Consider the following 18,399-nt stretch of genomic DNA (forward strand, 5'->3'; position numbering starts at 1 on the left):
AAGAAAAGGCAAAACATACTTTCCCTGGGGCACACTCTGTTCCATCCAGTGGGGGTCCTTTCTTAGTTTTGCAGAAGTAAGGATTGTCAGGGTGACTGCACCAGAGCTGCTTGCAAGGATCAAATGTTCTGAACTGAAATAGAAACAAGGTGACCCTTTAAAAAATACAACTGTCACAGGTTAGCTGTTGCCTGGACACCGAAGGAAAAGGTTTCAAGATAAACGCCAAAAAGATGGAGCGTATGCAAGAATATTAGAGAAAATACAAGAAAAAAAAGTCAAGAAAGATCTACATGATGAACAATAGTGTCACATGTACTGTAGAGGCACCCTTTTTTCTCCAGCTCTTTCACTGAAACATTTTTCTCCTGCACACAACCGATTGCTTTTACACTACAGTAGGTAGCATAGTAACACTACTAATGTATGCTTACATAAAAATTCACTTTTAACAAAGGTTTACCTAAAAACCACACTAATAACAAAATAAACAACACATATCGAAAGCGGAAATAGATTACATAAAATATTGATAACTCTACTTGCTGTACAAGCGAAGGTTTCTAAAAATTACCCCTTCTTCCTTTTATGGTTGTTTAAATCCAAGAAAATAAAATGCTGTTTTAATGTCTTTACATAAACATTTTGTGCACAATCATTATCATGGCACACAATCACTTTATGTGTATCATTACTGTCAACTATTTACTCAAAACCTTAACTGTCTCCAGCACATTACACTTACATTTATTCATCTGGCAGATACCTTAATCCTAAACAACAATACAACCACAGAAAACAGTAAGAGAGGCATTAAGTAAGAGCTAGTATTATGCAAGTGCAAAGGGGATTCTATTACTTCTTTTTTGAAGAATCTGCAAAAACATGATCATAAGAACTTAGGCCAACCTACTATATACATGAGCATGCAATATGAAGTGTTATATTACCTAATCATCTTAACTAATCAATCTTAATTTACTCTTTGTAAGATTATGCACATCATCAAAATGTCTTCCTCTTCACACTTCAATAAGGTTAAAGGCTACTTTTTGCATTAAGATCTATATAAAGGGTTGAGTGTTGTCTTGAACAAAACAGGTAACAGTTTAGAAGATCACCATAGATTTGCTTCTGCACAGAAAATGGAAAACCAGAGTGGAAAGAATAGAACAATACAAAATGTGTAATATGTGTTTTGTATAGATAAAACAACATAAATTTACAAATGTTTGAACAAACTCACATTTTGTGTATTTTCTATAGTATTACTATGTTTGGGGAAAAAATAAAATAATGTGAATATGAATCTTTTTTTGCTCAGCTACCTTAAAAACCTATACTGTATACACATTTAATGTTCTTGAAATTGTACCTATTTAGAATGCATTAGAAGTTAATTTTTATGCTCATTTTGGTTTGTCCAGGCATACCATTGAATTGGTACTGTACTTGATAAAGTGCAAAATGCACTTTCTACACATTTTCAGTTGACAATATACAGCTGTTTTTTAAGCTATACATTTCTATTTAACACTTTGATAAGTCTCATATATTTACAAAGAAGACACATGTGAACTTTCACAATAACACCTTCATCAGTAGCTTTTCCACTGTACAAACAACAGGGATAGTAACTTCTGCCATTAAACGACTGTATTACTGTAGCTTTTTACAGAAGCTTTGTCGGATGTTAAACAAAAAATTCTTTAAAGCCCAATTCAGACCACATACCTACTGTATATATAGACAATTTGTAACAATAAAGTAAACGTAACATAAATTACTAGTACATAAAATCATAATTTTATATGAAATACGATGATTACCAGCTCTAACAGAGAGAGTGCAAACACGTAGGAATCCATTAAGCTTAGCATTTTGAGTTTTTTGCTATATGAACTAACTGTGCAATCCAACATTTCTAGGTCACTGGTAAATAGACTAAAGAGCACAAAGTGTAAAAACTTAAACTGTCATAAATACTCAATATACCCATTGTTTGTTAATGCAACAATCGGTGAAAAATGCTGGAGTTCTGCATCTATTCAGAAAAATGCACCCTCATTTATTCTTCATCAAGAATACATATTCAATCCCAAATTGTCTTCCATCCTGCTCCTCATCAGCTGCTTTGTGAGATGCAGCTTATTTCTCCATCTCCAAAATACTGCAAGTGTGCTGCCAATTCAGTGGTGTTTACGTCTGCATAAATCTGCCCTTGCAAACATTCTACCTGGAGAAGGTTTGAGTGGTGTAAAATATGTTTTGTATGTTTTGTTATTATAACAAACTGCACGGACTACAATCTTTGCAAATAATCATTTGCTATTTTCATTAACATCTTGGCTATTCACTTTTTTCTGTGATTAATATTACTGGCTTTAAAGCTTCTTGTGATTACTATAATAAAAATGCAGAGTTGGAAAGAAAAGGTTATTATTTGGGCCAACTGGTTTGAGGACCTCTGAAAATGTCAAAATTACATAGTATGCCTTTTCTAGAACATGAATATAATTAGCTCTGTAAAATTATAGCTACATCAATCAGAGTCTTAGTTTTAATGCCCCCCGGTTCTTGGTTATATTTATTCTACACTGCAATTTACAGGGAATGAAACCTAATAAAGTGCATGCAAATTTAAAAAAAACATGCTTGTAGGTTGGAGGTTGTAGGTTGGCAAAAAAAAAATTATTCCAAGACTTTCCTCAATATTCTACTGTTATAGTACTTATTAATGTCTTATTATTAATATGGCAGTATTGAAATACTTTAGGGTTTTTGTTAATTAACCATTAAAGTTTAAGCTGCTTTCATAAGAAACTTAATACTCATGTCATAAAAAAACAACTGAATATTTTGGATTACTGAACGATTTTAACAAATCACAGATTTGTACTTACAGATGTACATATTTTGTATCCAACTCCAAAGTCAAAACGGCATTGCTCATCCATTGAATAGTTAATTCCAGGTAGTTCAGGGAGTGTGGGCCAATCATGGTTGAAGGGGTCATCCAAAAGACAATCATAGGAGCTACAGGAATCATAGGAACACAGGGAAACTTCAATCAAGGAACATTTTTTTATTCTAATATAATCACACTTACAGTATACTATAATGGATACTATAATTATAACTGAAAGAGAAGATCACAGGAGGCGATATTCTTTCATGTTAGATGATTTCACGGTATCATTCCAAGCTTAGCCGACTATTATCCTCATTTATTTTAAAAGTGAGCTAACAGTATTGGGAAAAAATACATCTAGATAATCTCAATATTTTATTTAATTTTCCATATCAGTTAAAAAAAGGTTATAACACAAATGAGTGTAAATATTCTTAAGTTAATAAAGCTGATATTAATAAAGCCTAAGGTGATGATACTGTATGATGCACCAATTTTTCAGTAATTATCTAATAATAATATAAATATTTGCACTGTGATAAAGTAGGGGAAAAGTGGACAATACAGTATAACCAAAGCTCACTATTTTCAAAACCCAAATATTCACTACAACTAACACCAGAGCCTGACCATTTTCCTAAAGACAGCAACAATTATGTGTAGCTGGCACAGTAAATTGATTCAAAAAGTAACAAAGTCATTGGCAAATTCACTGCAGTATAGTAATATAGAATACTGCAGAATACGCACTTCTGTCAATGAATATTTATTCAGACAAATTGACACTGGAGGGGAATTATGCAATTTATTTACATAAAATGTCCTGAAGTGTTTGGTGATATATGCATCAAGTAATGAATATGATTCTGAATGTGTGATGTCCGTCTTTGTGTAAAAGTACCTTTAACCACAGTTAGTGTCCAGAACATTTTGTAGGTGAAATACTTTTTTATGTTAAAATTTATTTGAAGTTAAGATTGCACAGAAGCTAGGACTTGACAGCAGTTTGTCATTTATGCATCTGTAGTATTTTATAAATGTTTACAAAATACTACAAATTATGTAGTATGCATCTAAGTCCTTAACTTCCACACAATATAATTTAATGGTTATTTTATATGTACCATTCTCTTAAAATGTAAAACATTTTGACTATGTAGAAAAAAAAAACAGAAAAAAAAACAGAATCCTAGGCTTGAAGAAAAAATGATGTGAAACACTGTCAGTGCATAGTAAAAGATTTGTTTAATTTAGTAAAAATGCTTATTTAAATATAACCTTCACACATTAATTAAACAAGAACATGTCACTTATGCTTTTAAGAGAAAATCTAAACTTGGATATGTACACATGCTCTGGCTGTTTAAAAGCATTCAGTTCAGTTTTGTTTTGTTGCTTGCTCCTTGTTCTACTTCACGTCAATGGCAGAGATCCTTCCAGGTCGCAAGAGCTACAGTGCTCTCCAAAATTATTGGAACAGCAAAGTTGAAACTGCTTTGTTTCCTTTACAATCAAGCAATTTGCATTGTTGATCATGAGATCAATATGAATAATGATTACAATATAACAGAGTGCCCTGATTTTTTTTCAGCTTTTAAACATGCATGCTTTCTTGCTTTATTCCATTTATTGGATTAAATGGAAAAGCTGGAGCTGTCTAAGATGTTTCACATCTTCTATATAAGCTGACACAAGGTTTTTGAAAATTCTATCTGTTACATCATCAATAAAGGTGGGTAAGATAGTTCAAGAGGCAGCCTTGTCTGAACAGGTCAGGCTTCATAAATGAGTTTTTCTTTGACTCATCTTTCTCTACACTTAAGCCTAGCCTCTAAAACTCACCCTCCCAATTAAACACAGAAACATGACCTGCCCCACAGGACTACATTACATTACCATGCATACATGACATACTGTATTCAGGAGATGCTAATGACACTATTATCCTATTTTTAAGGCATTCGTGTTAATGTGTATCTTATGCTTTAAGACACATCATCATAGTTGATGAATACAGTGTTTAATGGTGTATGTCTTATGCTTGGATACATGTACAGTATCTTACTGCTTACGAACCTTTAGTTCTTTAAGAGACCCTAAAGCCAAATTTTCAAATGAGGTAAAATAAGAAGAAGGTCACAAAATGTTTTTTAGAGTCATGTATAGATATATTTAGTTATGGTTCAACAAGTTGATAGTGGCCCATTTTATGTTATCCTTTTGAAAACTATGGAATTGGAATGACTTAAAAACAATTCCAGAAACCACTTTGTTGTTACTTACAGATGCAGCCATTCAAAGTGTGCGGTACAGACACGTACCGCAGGTAAGATGACACGGGGTACCGCGGTGCGTGATTGGTTGACCGACAGGGGCACTCGTGATCCGTTGGTCTGTCGTAGAAAGACTTACTGTAAACGTCTTTACTGTGCCCGTTGTAGATATTGAATTTTACCACTGAAGGGAAATCTTAGTAGCTGAGCATAAAAAGAATAGGAGCATACTGTAACGTGTGTGAAGGCCATAAACGATATTAATTTTGGAACGTAAACATACAGTATATAGCTGGTCTTGGTACTTTAAAGAAAAAAATACACACCAGTATTCCATTTCTCCCTAAACATTGTAAGCTTCGAAGTCTTTAACTAACGTGATACCGGAGTCAACAAGCATACTTTTAGAATTTGATTAAAAGGGAATATAATATGGAATCGCGTATCTCAAGAATTTAATAACGGTATGATTATATCCGTGTTCTGCGGCAGGGCTGTGTAGGGCTGTTTCGCCTGCCTGTTCATGCGAGCTGTCTTGTAGCCTACTGGTCTAGGTGCGTGACTACCAACTGGTAGGTTGTGTGTTTGAATCCAGCTGGTGCTGGACCTTTCAGTTTTATTTATTTATTTTTTAATCACGTAACATAAACATATTACCGTATGCAAACTGTACTGTATACAATATGTATATGTATATTTAATGTCTTAACTGTGCCCGTTTAAGTATTGAATATTCATATCTAAGTTTACCACTGAAGGGAAATCTTAACATAAACATACAGTATATGGCTGGTCTCGGTACTTTAAAGAAAAAAATACACACCAGTATTCCATTTCTCCCTAAACATTGTAAGCTTCGAATGAAACCACTAAATAAAGACATAAATATAGAAATCTTAAGATTTGTTTTATTTAATGTTGGTAGCAGGATGAACTGTCAGAGTGTATATTTTGTCGCAAAGTTGCTGCAAGATGTTAACAGTAAAAAAGGAATTTAGAAATGAGTTATTTCAAGATGAAAAAGAAAACATACACGAAACATGGTTTCATTACGACCAGAATCGGTCTTGAGATATTTTTAACTTGATTTACAGTATTTGAGAGGTATGTCTTAACACCGATACTACAGTGCTTAAGTACTGCTCACGTATATGTTTCTAGGTTTATATTATGCATTTCATACGGTCAAATTACTTTTGAGCAACTAATAAGAAGCGCAAAACGGTATGCGTTTTAGTTTCGTTTTGTGCTGGAACCCGTGGATTGATTAGAGATATCAAGTACATACAAGTCATTTTTTAAATGTTGTAGTTCGTCTTGAAAAAATGTTACGAGTACATCATCTATCAACAATTACACAGGTTCTGTTTCCATATTGCGGATTTTGGTTAGGTATTATCAAATCCAGTGGAGCTGTGTTTTAGTTTACTGAGTCCCATGTCACATGGTCTGTGATTGAAACCTGTAAAACCAGTTTAATTCGTCACAGCCAGCACTCTTCAGGTGTGAGGGTCTACTGCTCAGAATGAAACGCTAAAATGTTTGTGTATATTCTAATGGTAGTGGGGGCAGGGTGTGTGGGAACAGGTTTGGTTGAAATTGCATTGGAGATCTATGTTCTTCACACCTGAAACATTTTCTCTGAAAGCATTTTCTTCGCAGTTTAGCCGATCTTGTTACAGCATGTTACAGTTAACTATTATTAACCATATTAATTTTAAGTGCTTAATGTAAAATCTTGTAAAAATATATTTTCATTGTTCAAATATACATTAAGTCTGACTATCATATAATAAGTTAAATACAAAACTAAACAAAAAATAGGGTTAAATATAATTCAAAATATTTTGCTAACAATGTTAACTGTTTATGAATAATAAAATGTATTAACTAGGAAGTAGGATGGCACAGTTGTTAGTATGTTTTTTGTTTTGTTTCTTTTTCATAAATACAACAGTAGTACCTGATGTCTCAGTGGCTTTCAAAATTAAATTATGCATGCAAACCTGTGAACTAGAAAGATAACTAAGATATCCATCCATTATATTCCATAATATCCATGAAATATATGGCGCTGAAATACAGTATGTGTGACGCATAAAAGACACCAAGGGATTGGGTGAGCTCCCATCACAAAAAAAAAACTGCTAACCTGCACTACAGCGACCATAGTACAGTATGGAGACCAAGGCCTTTTACGGGAAGAGACGGGGTGCTTCTGCCGCCCCAGCTTCCAAAGAGCGAAGGGTAAGCAAATACAGCAGACTTCATCTGAAATACGCGATTACAGCGCATATTACAAGGTATTATTGCCGTTTTGAATTTTAAATTCAATTATAATTATTTCTTCGTAGCCTGTTCTTCAAGAAAACACCGCACGGGCGAAACGATCTACCACCAGGACAGTAAAAAAAAAGCGGTAAGACGGAAAAAAAGAAAAGTTTATTTTGACTTCTGTTCCGCGACTGATGAATACTACTGTGTGACTTTATTTCTTACATGAATTATGTTATTTTGCCACAGGCCGTGGGTCTCTGCTCTCGGCTACTGGCCAGGGTGCCAACCTGTAGAAGCAGCACCTGTATGGAGACATTTCGGCAGCAGCGGGAGCAGTACGATGCATTACTGGGGAGGATTGGGAGGCTAGAGACACTCCTGAAAATGCAGAGGAAGGAGACAGTATGTTCCAGCAGTCAAACAGTTGAGCAGCTGTCTCCCGAAAAGTGCCTCTCCCCGCCGCGCAGGTTGCAATGCCTGGCGGAAGCTCTGCCCCCCGCAGAGCACACACCGCCTCAGGACACTCCATCCCGGCCTCTCAGTTCACCACCGCGCAGGAATCTGTTGATGCTGTCACCGCCGCCTATCTCCCCCCAGGAAGCACAGCGGAATTCACAGATGCCAGTGGGACGAATAATTCTCCCAGATGTCCAACTGCTACCCATCACCCAGGAGATGGAGGGGGGGTTGTACTTGCAGTGCATCAGCATAGACGGGAAAGCAAGAGCCGACCGCTACGCCGCCCTCGTGTTTCGAAATCTTGTGACTTTTGAAATTTACTGGGGGTGGACCACGTCTGTAAATTTCGATGGGTCCAGAGGCAAAAGTGCCTTGCCTTGCAATCTCCGGGAAACCATTAGTACGATGGTGAATCGGAGATTCTCAACCCTTGCTGCGTACGACTGGAAAAGAATTCGTGATCGGATCAACGAAATGCTTCGTAGGAGGAGGCGGTCTTTTCCTCTTGTCTAACAGTCTGTCCACAAACAAAACATTCCTGTTAGACAAGAGGAATTAAAAAAAAAAAAATTTTGTCAATGAAAATCGGTGTGTGTGTCTCTCCCTGCTGGATGTCCCTCTCACAAACTGCTGAATGAATAAAATAATTTTATTGAAAACGAGTTTGCGATTGTCTGGTCTTTAAATTCTTGAGGTACGCGATTCCATATTATATTCCCTTTTAATCAAATTCTAAAAGTATGCTTGTTGACTCCGGTATCGCGTTAGTTAAAGACTTCGATGCTTAAAATGTTTAGGGAGAAATGGAATACTGGTGTGTATGTTTTCTTTAAAGTACCGAGACCAGCCATATACTGTATGTTTAAGTTCCAAAATTAATATCGTTTATGGGCTTCACACGCGTTGCAGTATGCTCAGGCACTAAGTAAAAGGAGATGCTTCGTATTGCTTGACTAATTTTAAAAACTAAGTTATAAATGCAGACGCTCCCTCGGTGCGCTGCACTGGTGCGTCGGCTCCTACACAGTGCCTGTCTGCCGTAAGCGTTACAATATACATACCCAACACTGCTTGTACCCATCTGTCATGCAAATAAAACACCTTGAATTGAATTGAATTGAGGGGAGAAGGGGGGAATACTAAAGCCAATACTGGCTCAATGGGCTTTGACGTGCTAATGCGTTGGTTTAACAGTCCGGGTGTGGCAGGCTTCCAATGTCAACTCGACTCGATTGGAAGACAATGAACGTATTTTAGCCCTAAATGAATTAATAGCAAACATGGTTTACATAAAATACATTTTTCCAAGAAAGTTTATAATAATACGATCTATAGTTGAAATCTGAGCCTACTTTAAAAATAAAGGAAAAGCATTTTCAGAGAGCAATCACGCTGTGTTTATGTAGAAAAAGCGATTAGGTTTATGAGCAATCTAATTACCTATTCGCTTAAAACGCTATATAAAATAAAGTTTATTTAGAGATGAATGATCAGTGTCGCAGTTTAAATAATGTGAGTCAGGAAACTAACACAGCGGCACCGGATTTAATCACGCAATAAAAACGCTATAAAATAATGTGACACAGTACAGCACAGTACAATAATACTGACCATGACTTTAGAAGCATAAATTACCTTACACTCAATTTAAACACAAGCTGTCTTTCTGTATGAACCTCTAAGCTGGTTCATACAGAAAATGTAGAAATGCATTAGCCTGATTATGATTAAAAAACACATAATTAAACACGCGTTTGCGATTTAAATCAGAACACGATTTAAATCAATATAAATGTTTATATTGTAACGCATACTGTCCAGCCTCCATTTCTCTATAAAAATTTACTGTTGCACACACACACACAATAGAAGCAGGAACCGCTGTCAGAAGGGAAGATATTTTCAAAATATCTCAAATATCGATCATGTTGCGATATTTTGAAATATAAAAGTCAATTGATTGTCCATAATATCGCTTACCTATTTTTTCGAAGAAATGTTTGTTAAAATAAAAGTCCAGCACCAGCTGGATTCGAACACACAACCTGCCAGTTAGTAGTCACGCACCTAGACCAGTAGACTACAAGACAGCTCGCATGATCAGGCAGGCGAAACAGCCCTACACAGCCCTGTCGCAGTACACGGATATAATCATACCGTTATTAAATTCTTTAGATACGCGATTCCATATTATATTCCCTTTTAATCAAATTCTAAAAGTATGCTTGTTGACTCCGATATCACGTTAGTTAAAGACTTCGAAGCTTACAATGTTAGGGAGAAATGGAATACCGGTGTGTATTTTTCCTTGTGATATTTTAAGCTCTAGTTGAATGATAGGTGTCGCATTTTAAATCATTTTCGTAGCTAGAAATTATGAAACGCCCTGTTAAAAGCAAGGAAGTTTTTATGCCCGTTGAAGTAAAACAAAATGCCTGACAAAGTATGGCTTGGACAGATTCCAAGTGCTTGTACAAATGTGCTAAAGAAATTATACTTTGAGTATACAGCTTGTCCAAAGTCATCCATTATTAATACTATTAGTAATATCTTCAGTAAAGGCTTTGATGCATAAATATTTCTGATAAAGGTAGGTTGTGTACTTTTGTCCAACTGAGCAATCTTGCTTTCATAAAATATACCAACATTTTAATGACTGATGATTAACAGGCTGTAATACACAGTTCAAAATTAAAGGCTCAAATGCTGTACATGAGAGGTTAAGCTCCCCCTGGCGGTTTTACAAGGCGACGCCGGATAGTTAGTCACGTGACACACGTGAACTGCGTGATACCGCAACACGCCCACCGGGGTATGCCGCGAAATACCTCACCCATTTTGAATGGCTGAATCTGTAGTTGTTATTGTGTCTATTGAAAATTGTGCAATTAATGACATTTTTCTCATGGTTAAAATCACATGAAAACATCTAAGCCACTTCCAGTCAGTCACAAACAAACAGGAAAATGATTATCTTTTTGATGATACCTCTTTGCAGGAAAATTGTGTTTGAAATTCTTTTAACACTGAGAGGAATTCAGATAATGCTGCTGGGTTCAGTGTAGATGACTGTTGTGTTTTTAATGCCTCTCAGTATTTATACTGAAAGATATTTTTAGAGCTCAAGGACAAGGAAGGTTGACTTTTCACATTCACCCTTGAATGCACGGGACTGAATTTTACGGTTTCCCTTTACATTTTGTACAGTACTCACAACTTCTGAACAAGAAGCACATTTGCATTGAGGGCACTGTGTATCAAAAGTCTCTTAATGTTTAAAATGTGCATCTCACTGGGTAGGAGAGTTATTTATATTACAATACATTATAACACATGTATCTAGAAATAGATTCTAATTTATATGGTGTAAAACAAAAGAAGAACTTACTGAATGTATCTTTTTAGTTCTTGACCACTGCACATTGACCAGTGGTATCGATGAAATGCAGCTTGCACCAAAGGTGCCATCACACTTCCCATGGCTGTTTCATCTCCACAGCGGTTTCCTTGCCCATCGTGTTCCATTCCCAGCCTACAAGCATAAGCACAGACTCATCTGATACATCTTGCTTTAGAGTTTGTTCTCTGCAGAAAAGGTTCTGATGGAGACTTCCGTGTGCTAACATTAGCCTCCAGCATGTTTTTACACCACAAGCTCAAGGGAAACAACAACATCCTGTAAGCAAAGTGATAGATTGGAATGCTGTATTTTACAAATGAGACCATTTAAAAGTACACAATTTCTCTGCATAAATAAACCCACTGAAATTAATGTCTGCTGTGGTAACTGTTTAACATTGAGCACATACAGTATAATCAGGACACAATTGTCCTTTATTGTAACAGACATTGTAAGATATGGTACCATACAGATACAATACCATACTGCTCAATGTATCTGGAAACAGATACTGTACATTGATGCATTAAACATCTTGTGGTCTCGGGTAACAGATTCATTCAGATTCACCCTAGGATGTGCTCAGGCCCTTAGCTATAGGTAACTACAACAGTAATTGGGTTTCATTTTCCCTCTTGCTTTGCAAACCACCCACCCACACTCATTTATGTACAGCATGTTTACTTTTACTTTGGGCAACATTTTAATTCATTTATGAATAGACACTTTGTAACTGTAAAATAAATGTGAACGGAGCTTAATCAAAAAGGCAGTGATAGTTGAATTTATCATTTATCCTTTTATTTAGCACGAATTTATTTATTTTGTCTACATTAAGAATTCATACCCGTGGCTGTCAATGCTAAATAAAAAAATTGCTTCAAATCATGCACTACTTTTCAATTTATCACTGCATGCAGTGCAATAAATGATATTTTCAAGTAAACAGTATGTAATTCAAGTGGGGCATGTGAAGACCAGTTCCTTGAAACTTTATGAATACAGGAATTATTATGAGTTTGTCTCATACACAATTTATTGTCTAAAGAAATGAAGACCCAACAGATAAGTAGAAGAACAAAACACTATTTAGATTTTTAAATATGAGTCTTAGGACCAAATATACAGCGGTCAGTGTTATTAGTTTCTGATTTTGATGAACACATAAAAAATAGTTCGCTTCTTCCTTTTTCCTTGATCAGTGTTGTTTCATGCAACATAGGGTATTTCTGAGATTAATAAAGCCATACATCCTCAAGCTTAAACACGTTTCTCCAGGTGCACAGAAGCATCTTGTTTTTCTGAAGCTTTGATAGCTTTAATTAGTAAAAATATACAGTCATTAGGGGTTCTTGTTTATGGATTTTGCCTGATTTAACCCAAATGTTTCCATATATACCAAATTCTGTAATTAATAAAATTGAAAACAGACATACTGTATATGCCAAAGACTGCATATGAATTAACAAGTGAATACAGTAGTTGTCTGGATTGCAAGTACTGTACATTAGGTAAGCATGGTAACAGTACACTGACTTACTCAATTGTAAATTAATACTGTAATACTCTGGTTTGTCAATAGCACCATAAACGTTAATGGTTTTTAGTTTTCTCCCCAGTTTATGAATTTGTGTTTAAGCTTAATGCATTTAGATGTTAAAGTCAATATTTTCACTTTGTAAAACGGAACCAGGTACAGTGGCTGAATAGACAAAACATACTGTACCAGTGAAATGCAAAGTGAAGTGAAAATGAATTTTGAGTATTATGTCGATATTGTAATGTAGAAAATAGTCATGAACAATTGTACTTTTTATATGCTGCTAGTCAACAAAGTACTACTAAGTTTAACTGAAGCTCTCTTCCTGTTTCACTAGTTAACCCTAACCTGCATAGACCATGATTGCGTGCATTTTTAAAATGTGGCCTTATATTGCACATCAACCATTGTGCACTAACAAGGCTTTGTGAGAGAACAGTTATTATGATTGTAAGAATATTTTGTCTGCCATTATTTAAAAAAAAAAACATGATTTGTTACTGCTTCTAAATGTATGTGCAATAATAAAGACCCCTATTTGTCTTTTTGGACACCACCTGGTTGCTCTTTTCCCACTTCGTAATACAATAACATAACCCAGTGGTCTTATGCCACTACATTTTATTTAATGTGTGATAATGTCAGATGGTCACATTCTAATAGGAAAAATATGCAAAATATACCCAGTCTATTTCATGTTTATTCTGTACTTCCCATAGGGTTGTGAGGGTTACACGTATATCTCTGGAAACAAAATAATTATCTAATTAAAATAGAAGCAAAGCAGTATCCCGTTTTAATGGCATATTTACATTATAAGAGGGGAAGTGCCATCTTATCTCCTAGAAATAATTATGTCATTATAGTCAGATACTCAACCACATTTTTTCTCAACACGGAATGAATATGCTTCTGCAAAGTTTTGTTTTTCCACATATTCTGCATGCCATTAATATCCGTAAACCCACTGCAAAATTAAAACTGAATTGGAAGACAGAAGTTAGCAAACTACTTTGAATTGTTTTTGTTCTCTAAACAGAAAAAAAAAATTGTACTTGTTTTTTAAAGGTATAGTGATTAGTCATCTGAAAATAACTTAAGGTTTAAGCCTTATTAAACCAACCGACAGTCCAAACTGGTTGCAAGTTATTTTTTACCTGGATTTGCAAAAGTCCCTTAAATATTGGAACTACTAGCTATTACACAATTTGAATAAAATAATTCAAAAACTAAATAGTCTGTCTTAATCTGATTGGGGGTCAGTATTTTATCAATGTTTATACACTACATGCTTCTTTTGCAACCTAAAAAAAAACAATTTGGAAAACTTAATACAATTTTTAACTAATGTTTCCCTCACTTAGGAATGCAATCCTACTAACTACCTAGTGTTTTTTAATGTTTTTTTTAGTGGTGCTACATTACAGAGATCTAATTTCAATGCATATCATTTTTAAACATACTGTATGATGTGACACTGGATTAGGAGCCTAGGTTCTGCTCAGTACTGCTCAATACTGCGGTAGACAGACACTTACACATGGCCGGTCTCGTGAGCCACAACAAAGGCAGAGGAAAAGCCGTCTTCATGATTCAGAGTGCAACTTCGCACAGGATGACACATACCTGTCACTGGAGCATATCCTACAATAAAAAACAGGTTCAGGTGATGAACTACTGTATGAGCATTTAAAGAAATTGATTTCAATGTTCAATTTAAGTCTGATTTTTTTAACTGCTAGATCTGTTCTCAAATCGTTTTTGGTAGATTATTGCGGAGACTCAATTTTGCCTTTTATACAGAATGTGTCTCCATTTGTGTGTGTCTGCCCTGCAATGGACTGGCATACCATCCAGGGTGTACTAGCCTTGCACTTGTTGCTTGCCAGGATAGGCTTCGGCTTCCCTGCAACCCTGAATTGGATGCAGTTAGAAAATGGATGGCTGGACATAGAAAATGTCTCAATGACATTTCTTTTTACATCCTGAACTATTTCGTTCAACAATACATTAATATAACCCTAAAACAGAGACTCTTATCTGCTTTTGATTAATTATCCATTTCTCAAATTGAGCTACTGTACCATAACAGGGCAATGTTATCTATACAAATGCCTTTACAAATGGTTTAAGTCGCACAATGGTCTAATAATTCTGCAACACTTTTTAAGACACTCACAACTATATACAGTACACCCAAATGTCCATTTACAATCCTATGGCATTGTGTATATTTACAGTACAAGGATGTAAATGGGGCTGTTGGTGGCTCTGTGGCTAAGGATCTGAGCCAGTGGCAGGAAGGTTGCCAGTTCATATCCCACGGCCGTCAAAGGAATCCTACCCCGTTGGGCCCCTGAGGAAGGCCCTTAACCCCAACTGCTCCAGGGGTGCCGTATAAATGGCTGACCCTGCGCTCTGACCCCAAGCTTCTCTCCCTGTCTGTGTGTCTCACAGAGAGCAAGTTGGGGTCTGTGAAAAGACACATTCCTAATGCAAGAAATTGTATTTGCAGGGGAGCTGCAAGCAACAGATGCAAGGCAAGATTGTAATTTTCCCATAAAGAACTGACCTACAGTATCAGTATATTTTTGGACTATGGGATGAAACCGGGGCACAATTTTAGATCTAAATTGTGACATTTTGACATACTGTAATTTATATTTCTTTTTAGGGGATATATAGTAGTTAAAGGATTTCAGATTCAATTTCATTCTGCATACCAATGAGAAATATTTTTGCATTATTTTTTTCTTAAACTCAGATTACTCATAAATGGAAAACAGGTTGATATGTATTATACAGTTTTCATTAATATTAAAATATTATTATTTGGAAAAATAAAATCAGAGGCACCACCGTTAGTTACAAAAATCAAATAAAATCATCTGTCATTTGCAAAGACCTATCTATTCTTACCTACCAATCTACACATACTCAAAAGCAAAAGAAACATATCACTTATCACTGAAAAAAAATCATAAAATTATTACCAGGCATTATCTTTTGTGTAGCAGGTACTGTACTCTTTGATTGAACAGAAATGACATAGGAAGATTCATTTAGCTGATTTACATCTGTCTTATGGGATTTTGTTCCATTCCTCTGGCAGAGCCTGGATAAGCATTTTTATTCTAAAAACATACACACATCAATAGAGTGATAGGATTTTTTTATGTTCAGTATGTCAGAAAAATTACTTTTCTTACAAAGCTCTCTGGACCTGTGTCAGATTTAATTAAAACAAATGATTAAGTCAGTGAGGTGACTTGGCAATTAAAGCAAAACTGAAAACTATTACACAAAGCATGTTAACTAAACCTTCCTCATAAAAGACTTTCAAAACAATGTTATCATCCACGTCTTTCACTAATAAAGCATCAATTAAAATAGATTAGATTATGAAGAATGTTTTATTGCCACTGCAATCCAAGAAAAATCATGAATTTATTAATGTGACATAATTTTCCATTAGTTCTGTTTCATACAATGAACCACTGGTAACAGATGTCCTCATTTTGTCACTGTCAAATTTAATTGGTATTGTCAATGTATCAAAGACAACACCTGGAAGCAACAAAAAGAGAATTGTGCTTTTTTCTGTTGACACCTCAGAGCTCAGCCATGAGCACTAATGTTGTAATGTTTTGATTTATATTGCGATTAAAGCAAAATCACAATAATGTCATCAACTTGAAGAAGATACTAAATAAATAATTATTAAACGCTATTATATATTTTCAACTTGAATTCTTCAGGTGAAATGTTTCTTTATTCAAATTGAAAAATGTGTTTGTTTATTCAAATGTGGCTTTGTTAATGTACTTTTGCTGCTATAAAGAGCTGTCCAGGAAATATCCTGCCCTTACAACAATATTTTACTGTGATACACACAGTGTCTGTTGATTCTAGCACCAGGTTGAGATAACTGGGAAAAAGAAAAGCTGTTACAGTATGTTACCCAACACTGCCTAGAACTAATGCAGTCAGAACTATACATTATAGTATTCTTCGTTATAAAAACAACTCTTCAGTGTTCATGTCATGTCATTTCAGCATTTTAGGTCCAGAGGTTATTAATCCACGATTAATTTGGGCAGAGGGGGTTTTGGACATTTACAGAAACAAAAATATTTGTTTCTCTTCAAACCCATCTTTCATGTCCCAGTGCTGGAGAGCATTAAACAGAATGCTAATTGCTCCACTGTAATTAGTCACTCAAGTATTTGGTGGCATATATGCTGCTTCAGTCACCCAGAGTTACTTAAGAAGATTACTGGAGAAAAAAAAAACAAGGCCACAGAGTCAAATCCTAGTTCTTGCAGCATTAAGCATTAAATCAGAGAGCATATGACTCCCCTCAGGATGGAACACATCACACAGCTACCCCCAGCAATTCTAACTCCCATTTATACAGCTGGTTGAATTGGAGCAACTGGGGTTAAGTACCTCTCTCAAGGTACAACATCCATGTCTGCAGCAGAGACTTGACCCCACAACCTGTCAGGTATCGAGTCCAAAGACTGCAGAAAGCCACCCTCAAGGAAATGGAAATATATAAACAATTTAAACTGTTTAAATCATGTTCCTTGTTGAAATATTTCAACGCTTCACACACAGCATTACTTTGTTTGACCATCCAAGTTCCAGTCGCCCTCGAGTGACCACACCATAGCAGAACAGACACAGACTGGTCCATCTGAGAGATCATTTCTGATCTGCCAGCCTTACTGCTGCTGAAACTGCCAGCAGACATAATGCCCGCATCAGAGACAGGACAGTGGAGCTCCATGCTGGTGGCCTTAGAGCAAGACGACCTGACAGAGGCCCTCTGCTCACACCTCTGAGATGTCACACCTGTCTGTCTAGGGCCAGACAGAGGCTACGATAGACTCATCAGCAGTGGCATCAGGTCCTCTTCACGGATGAGTCACTCTTCAGCCTATTCCATGCAGACAGGAGGGCCAGAATGTGGATTTGCATTTGTTTGAATTTTGTTGCATTTCTTTTTTCCCCATCAGTATATTATTAAAAGATTCTGATTTACACAGCACAGTGACATGGCACTGAATCCTTCTGCATCACGGCTCTTAGGTCTTAGAGTCCATTCTGGACTGGGGTAACATCAATGCAGTTTGTATTTATCTTTCCTGTGTCCATGTGGGTCTTCTCCAGATGTTCCAGTATCCCCCCACAGAGATATGCTAACCAGAATAACTGGTATATCTAGATATGCTTGATTAAGGGCATGTGTATGGGACTAATGATGGCTGGTATCCTGTCCAGGATGCAGCCCTATTTTGTGTCTGCCGGGTTAGAGTCTGGCTCACTGCGACGCTTTCGAGACATTTGCTCAAAAAGGATGGATGGATCCAAGGGATCTCAAAGTAAACTAATAAAAACATTTAATTGCTAGTTAGAGATGAGCATAAAAGAGGAAAAATAGTTTAACTATTTTTAATAAAAGTTAATAAAAGGGAATTTGTTGTTCTTGTTTTCAAAACTGATATAGTATGTTATCAGAAGCTTAAAATGCAAC

At 35.9% G+C, this 18,399-nt stretch overlaps 1 protein-coding gene across 3 annotated transcripts in view; it reads right to left on the bottom strand.

Annotated features, from left to right (window-relative positions):
* adamts3 (ADAM metallopeptidase with thrombospondin type 1 motif, 3) overlaps positions 1-18,399 on the bottom strand; it is a 101,511-nt gene that overhangs the window by 27,027 nt on the left and 56,085 nt on the right. For all 3 annotated transcript variants that reach the window (XM_088629031.1, XM_088629030.1, XM_088629032.1), the window contains exons 8-11: positions 14,399-14,504; positions 11,309-11,452; positions 2,904-3,036; positions 20-133 (exon numbers count right to left, since the gene is read on the bottom strand). In XM_088629031.1, coding sequence (XP_088485157.1) covers positions 20-133; positions 2,904-3,036; positions 11,309-11,452; positions 14,399-14,504 — 497 coding nt within the window. The remainder of the gene's footprint in view (positions 1-19; positions 134-2,903; positions 3,037-11,308; positions 11,453-14,398; positions 14,505-18,399) is intronic.

The sequence above is a fragment of the Lepisosteus platostomus genome, chromosome 4, assembly GCF_059453375.1.
Source record: "Lepisosteus platostomus isolate fLepPlt1 chromosome 4, fLepPlt1.hap1, whole genome shotgun sequence".
NCBI classification, from domain to species: domain Eukaryota; kingdom Metazoa; phylum Chordata; class Actinopteri; order Semionotiformes; family Lepisosteidae; genus Lepisosteus; species Lepisosteus platostomus.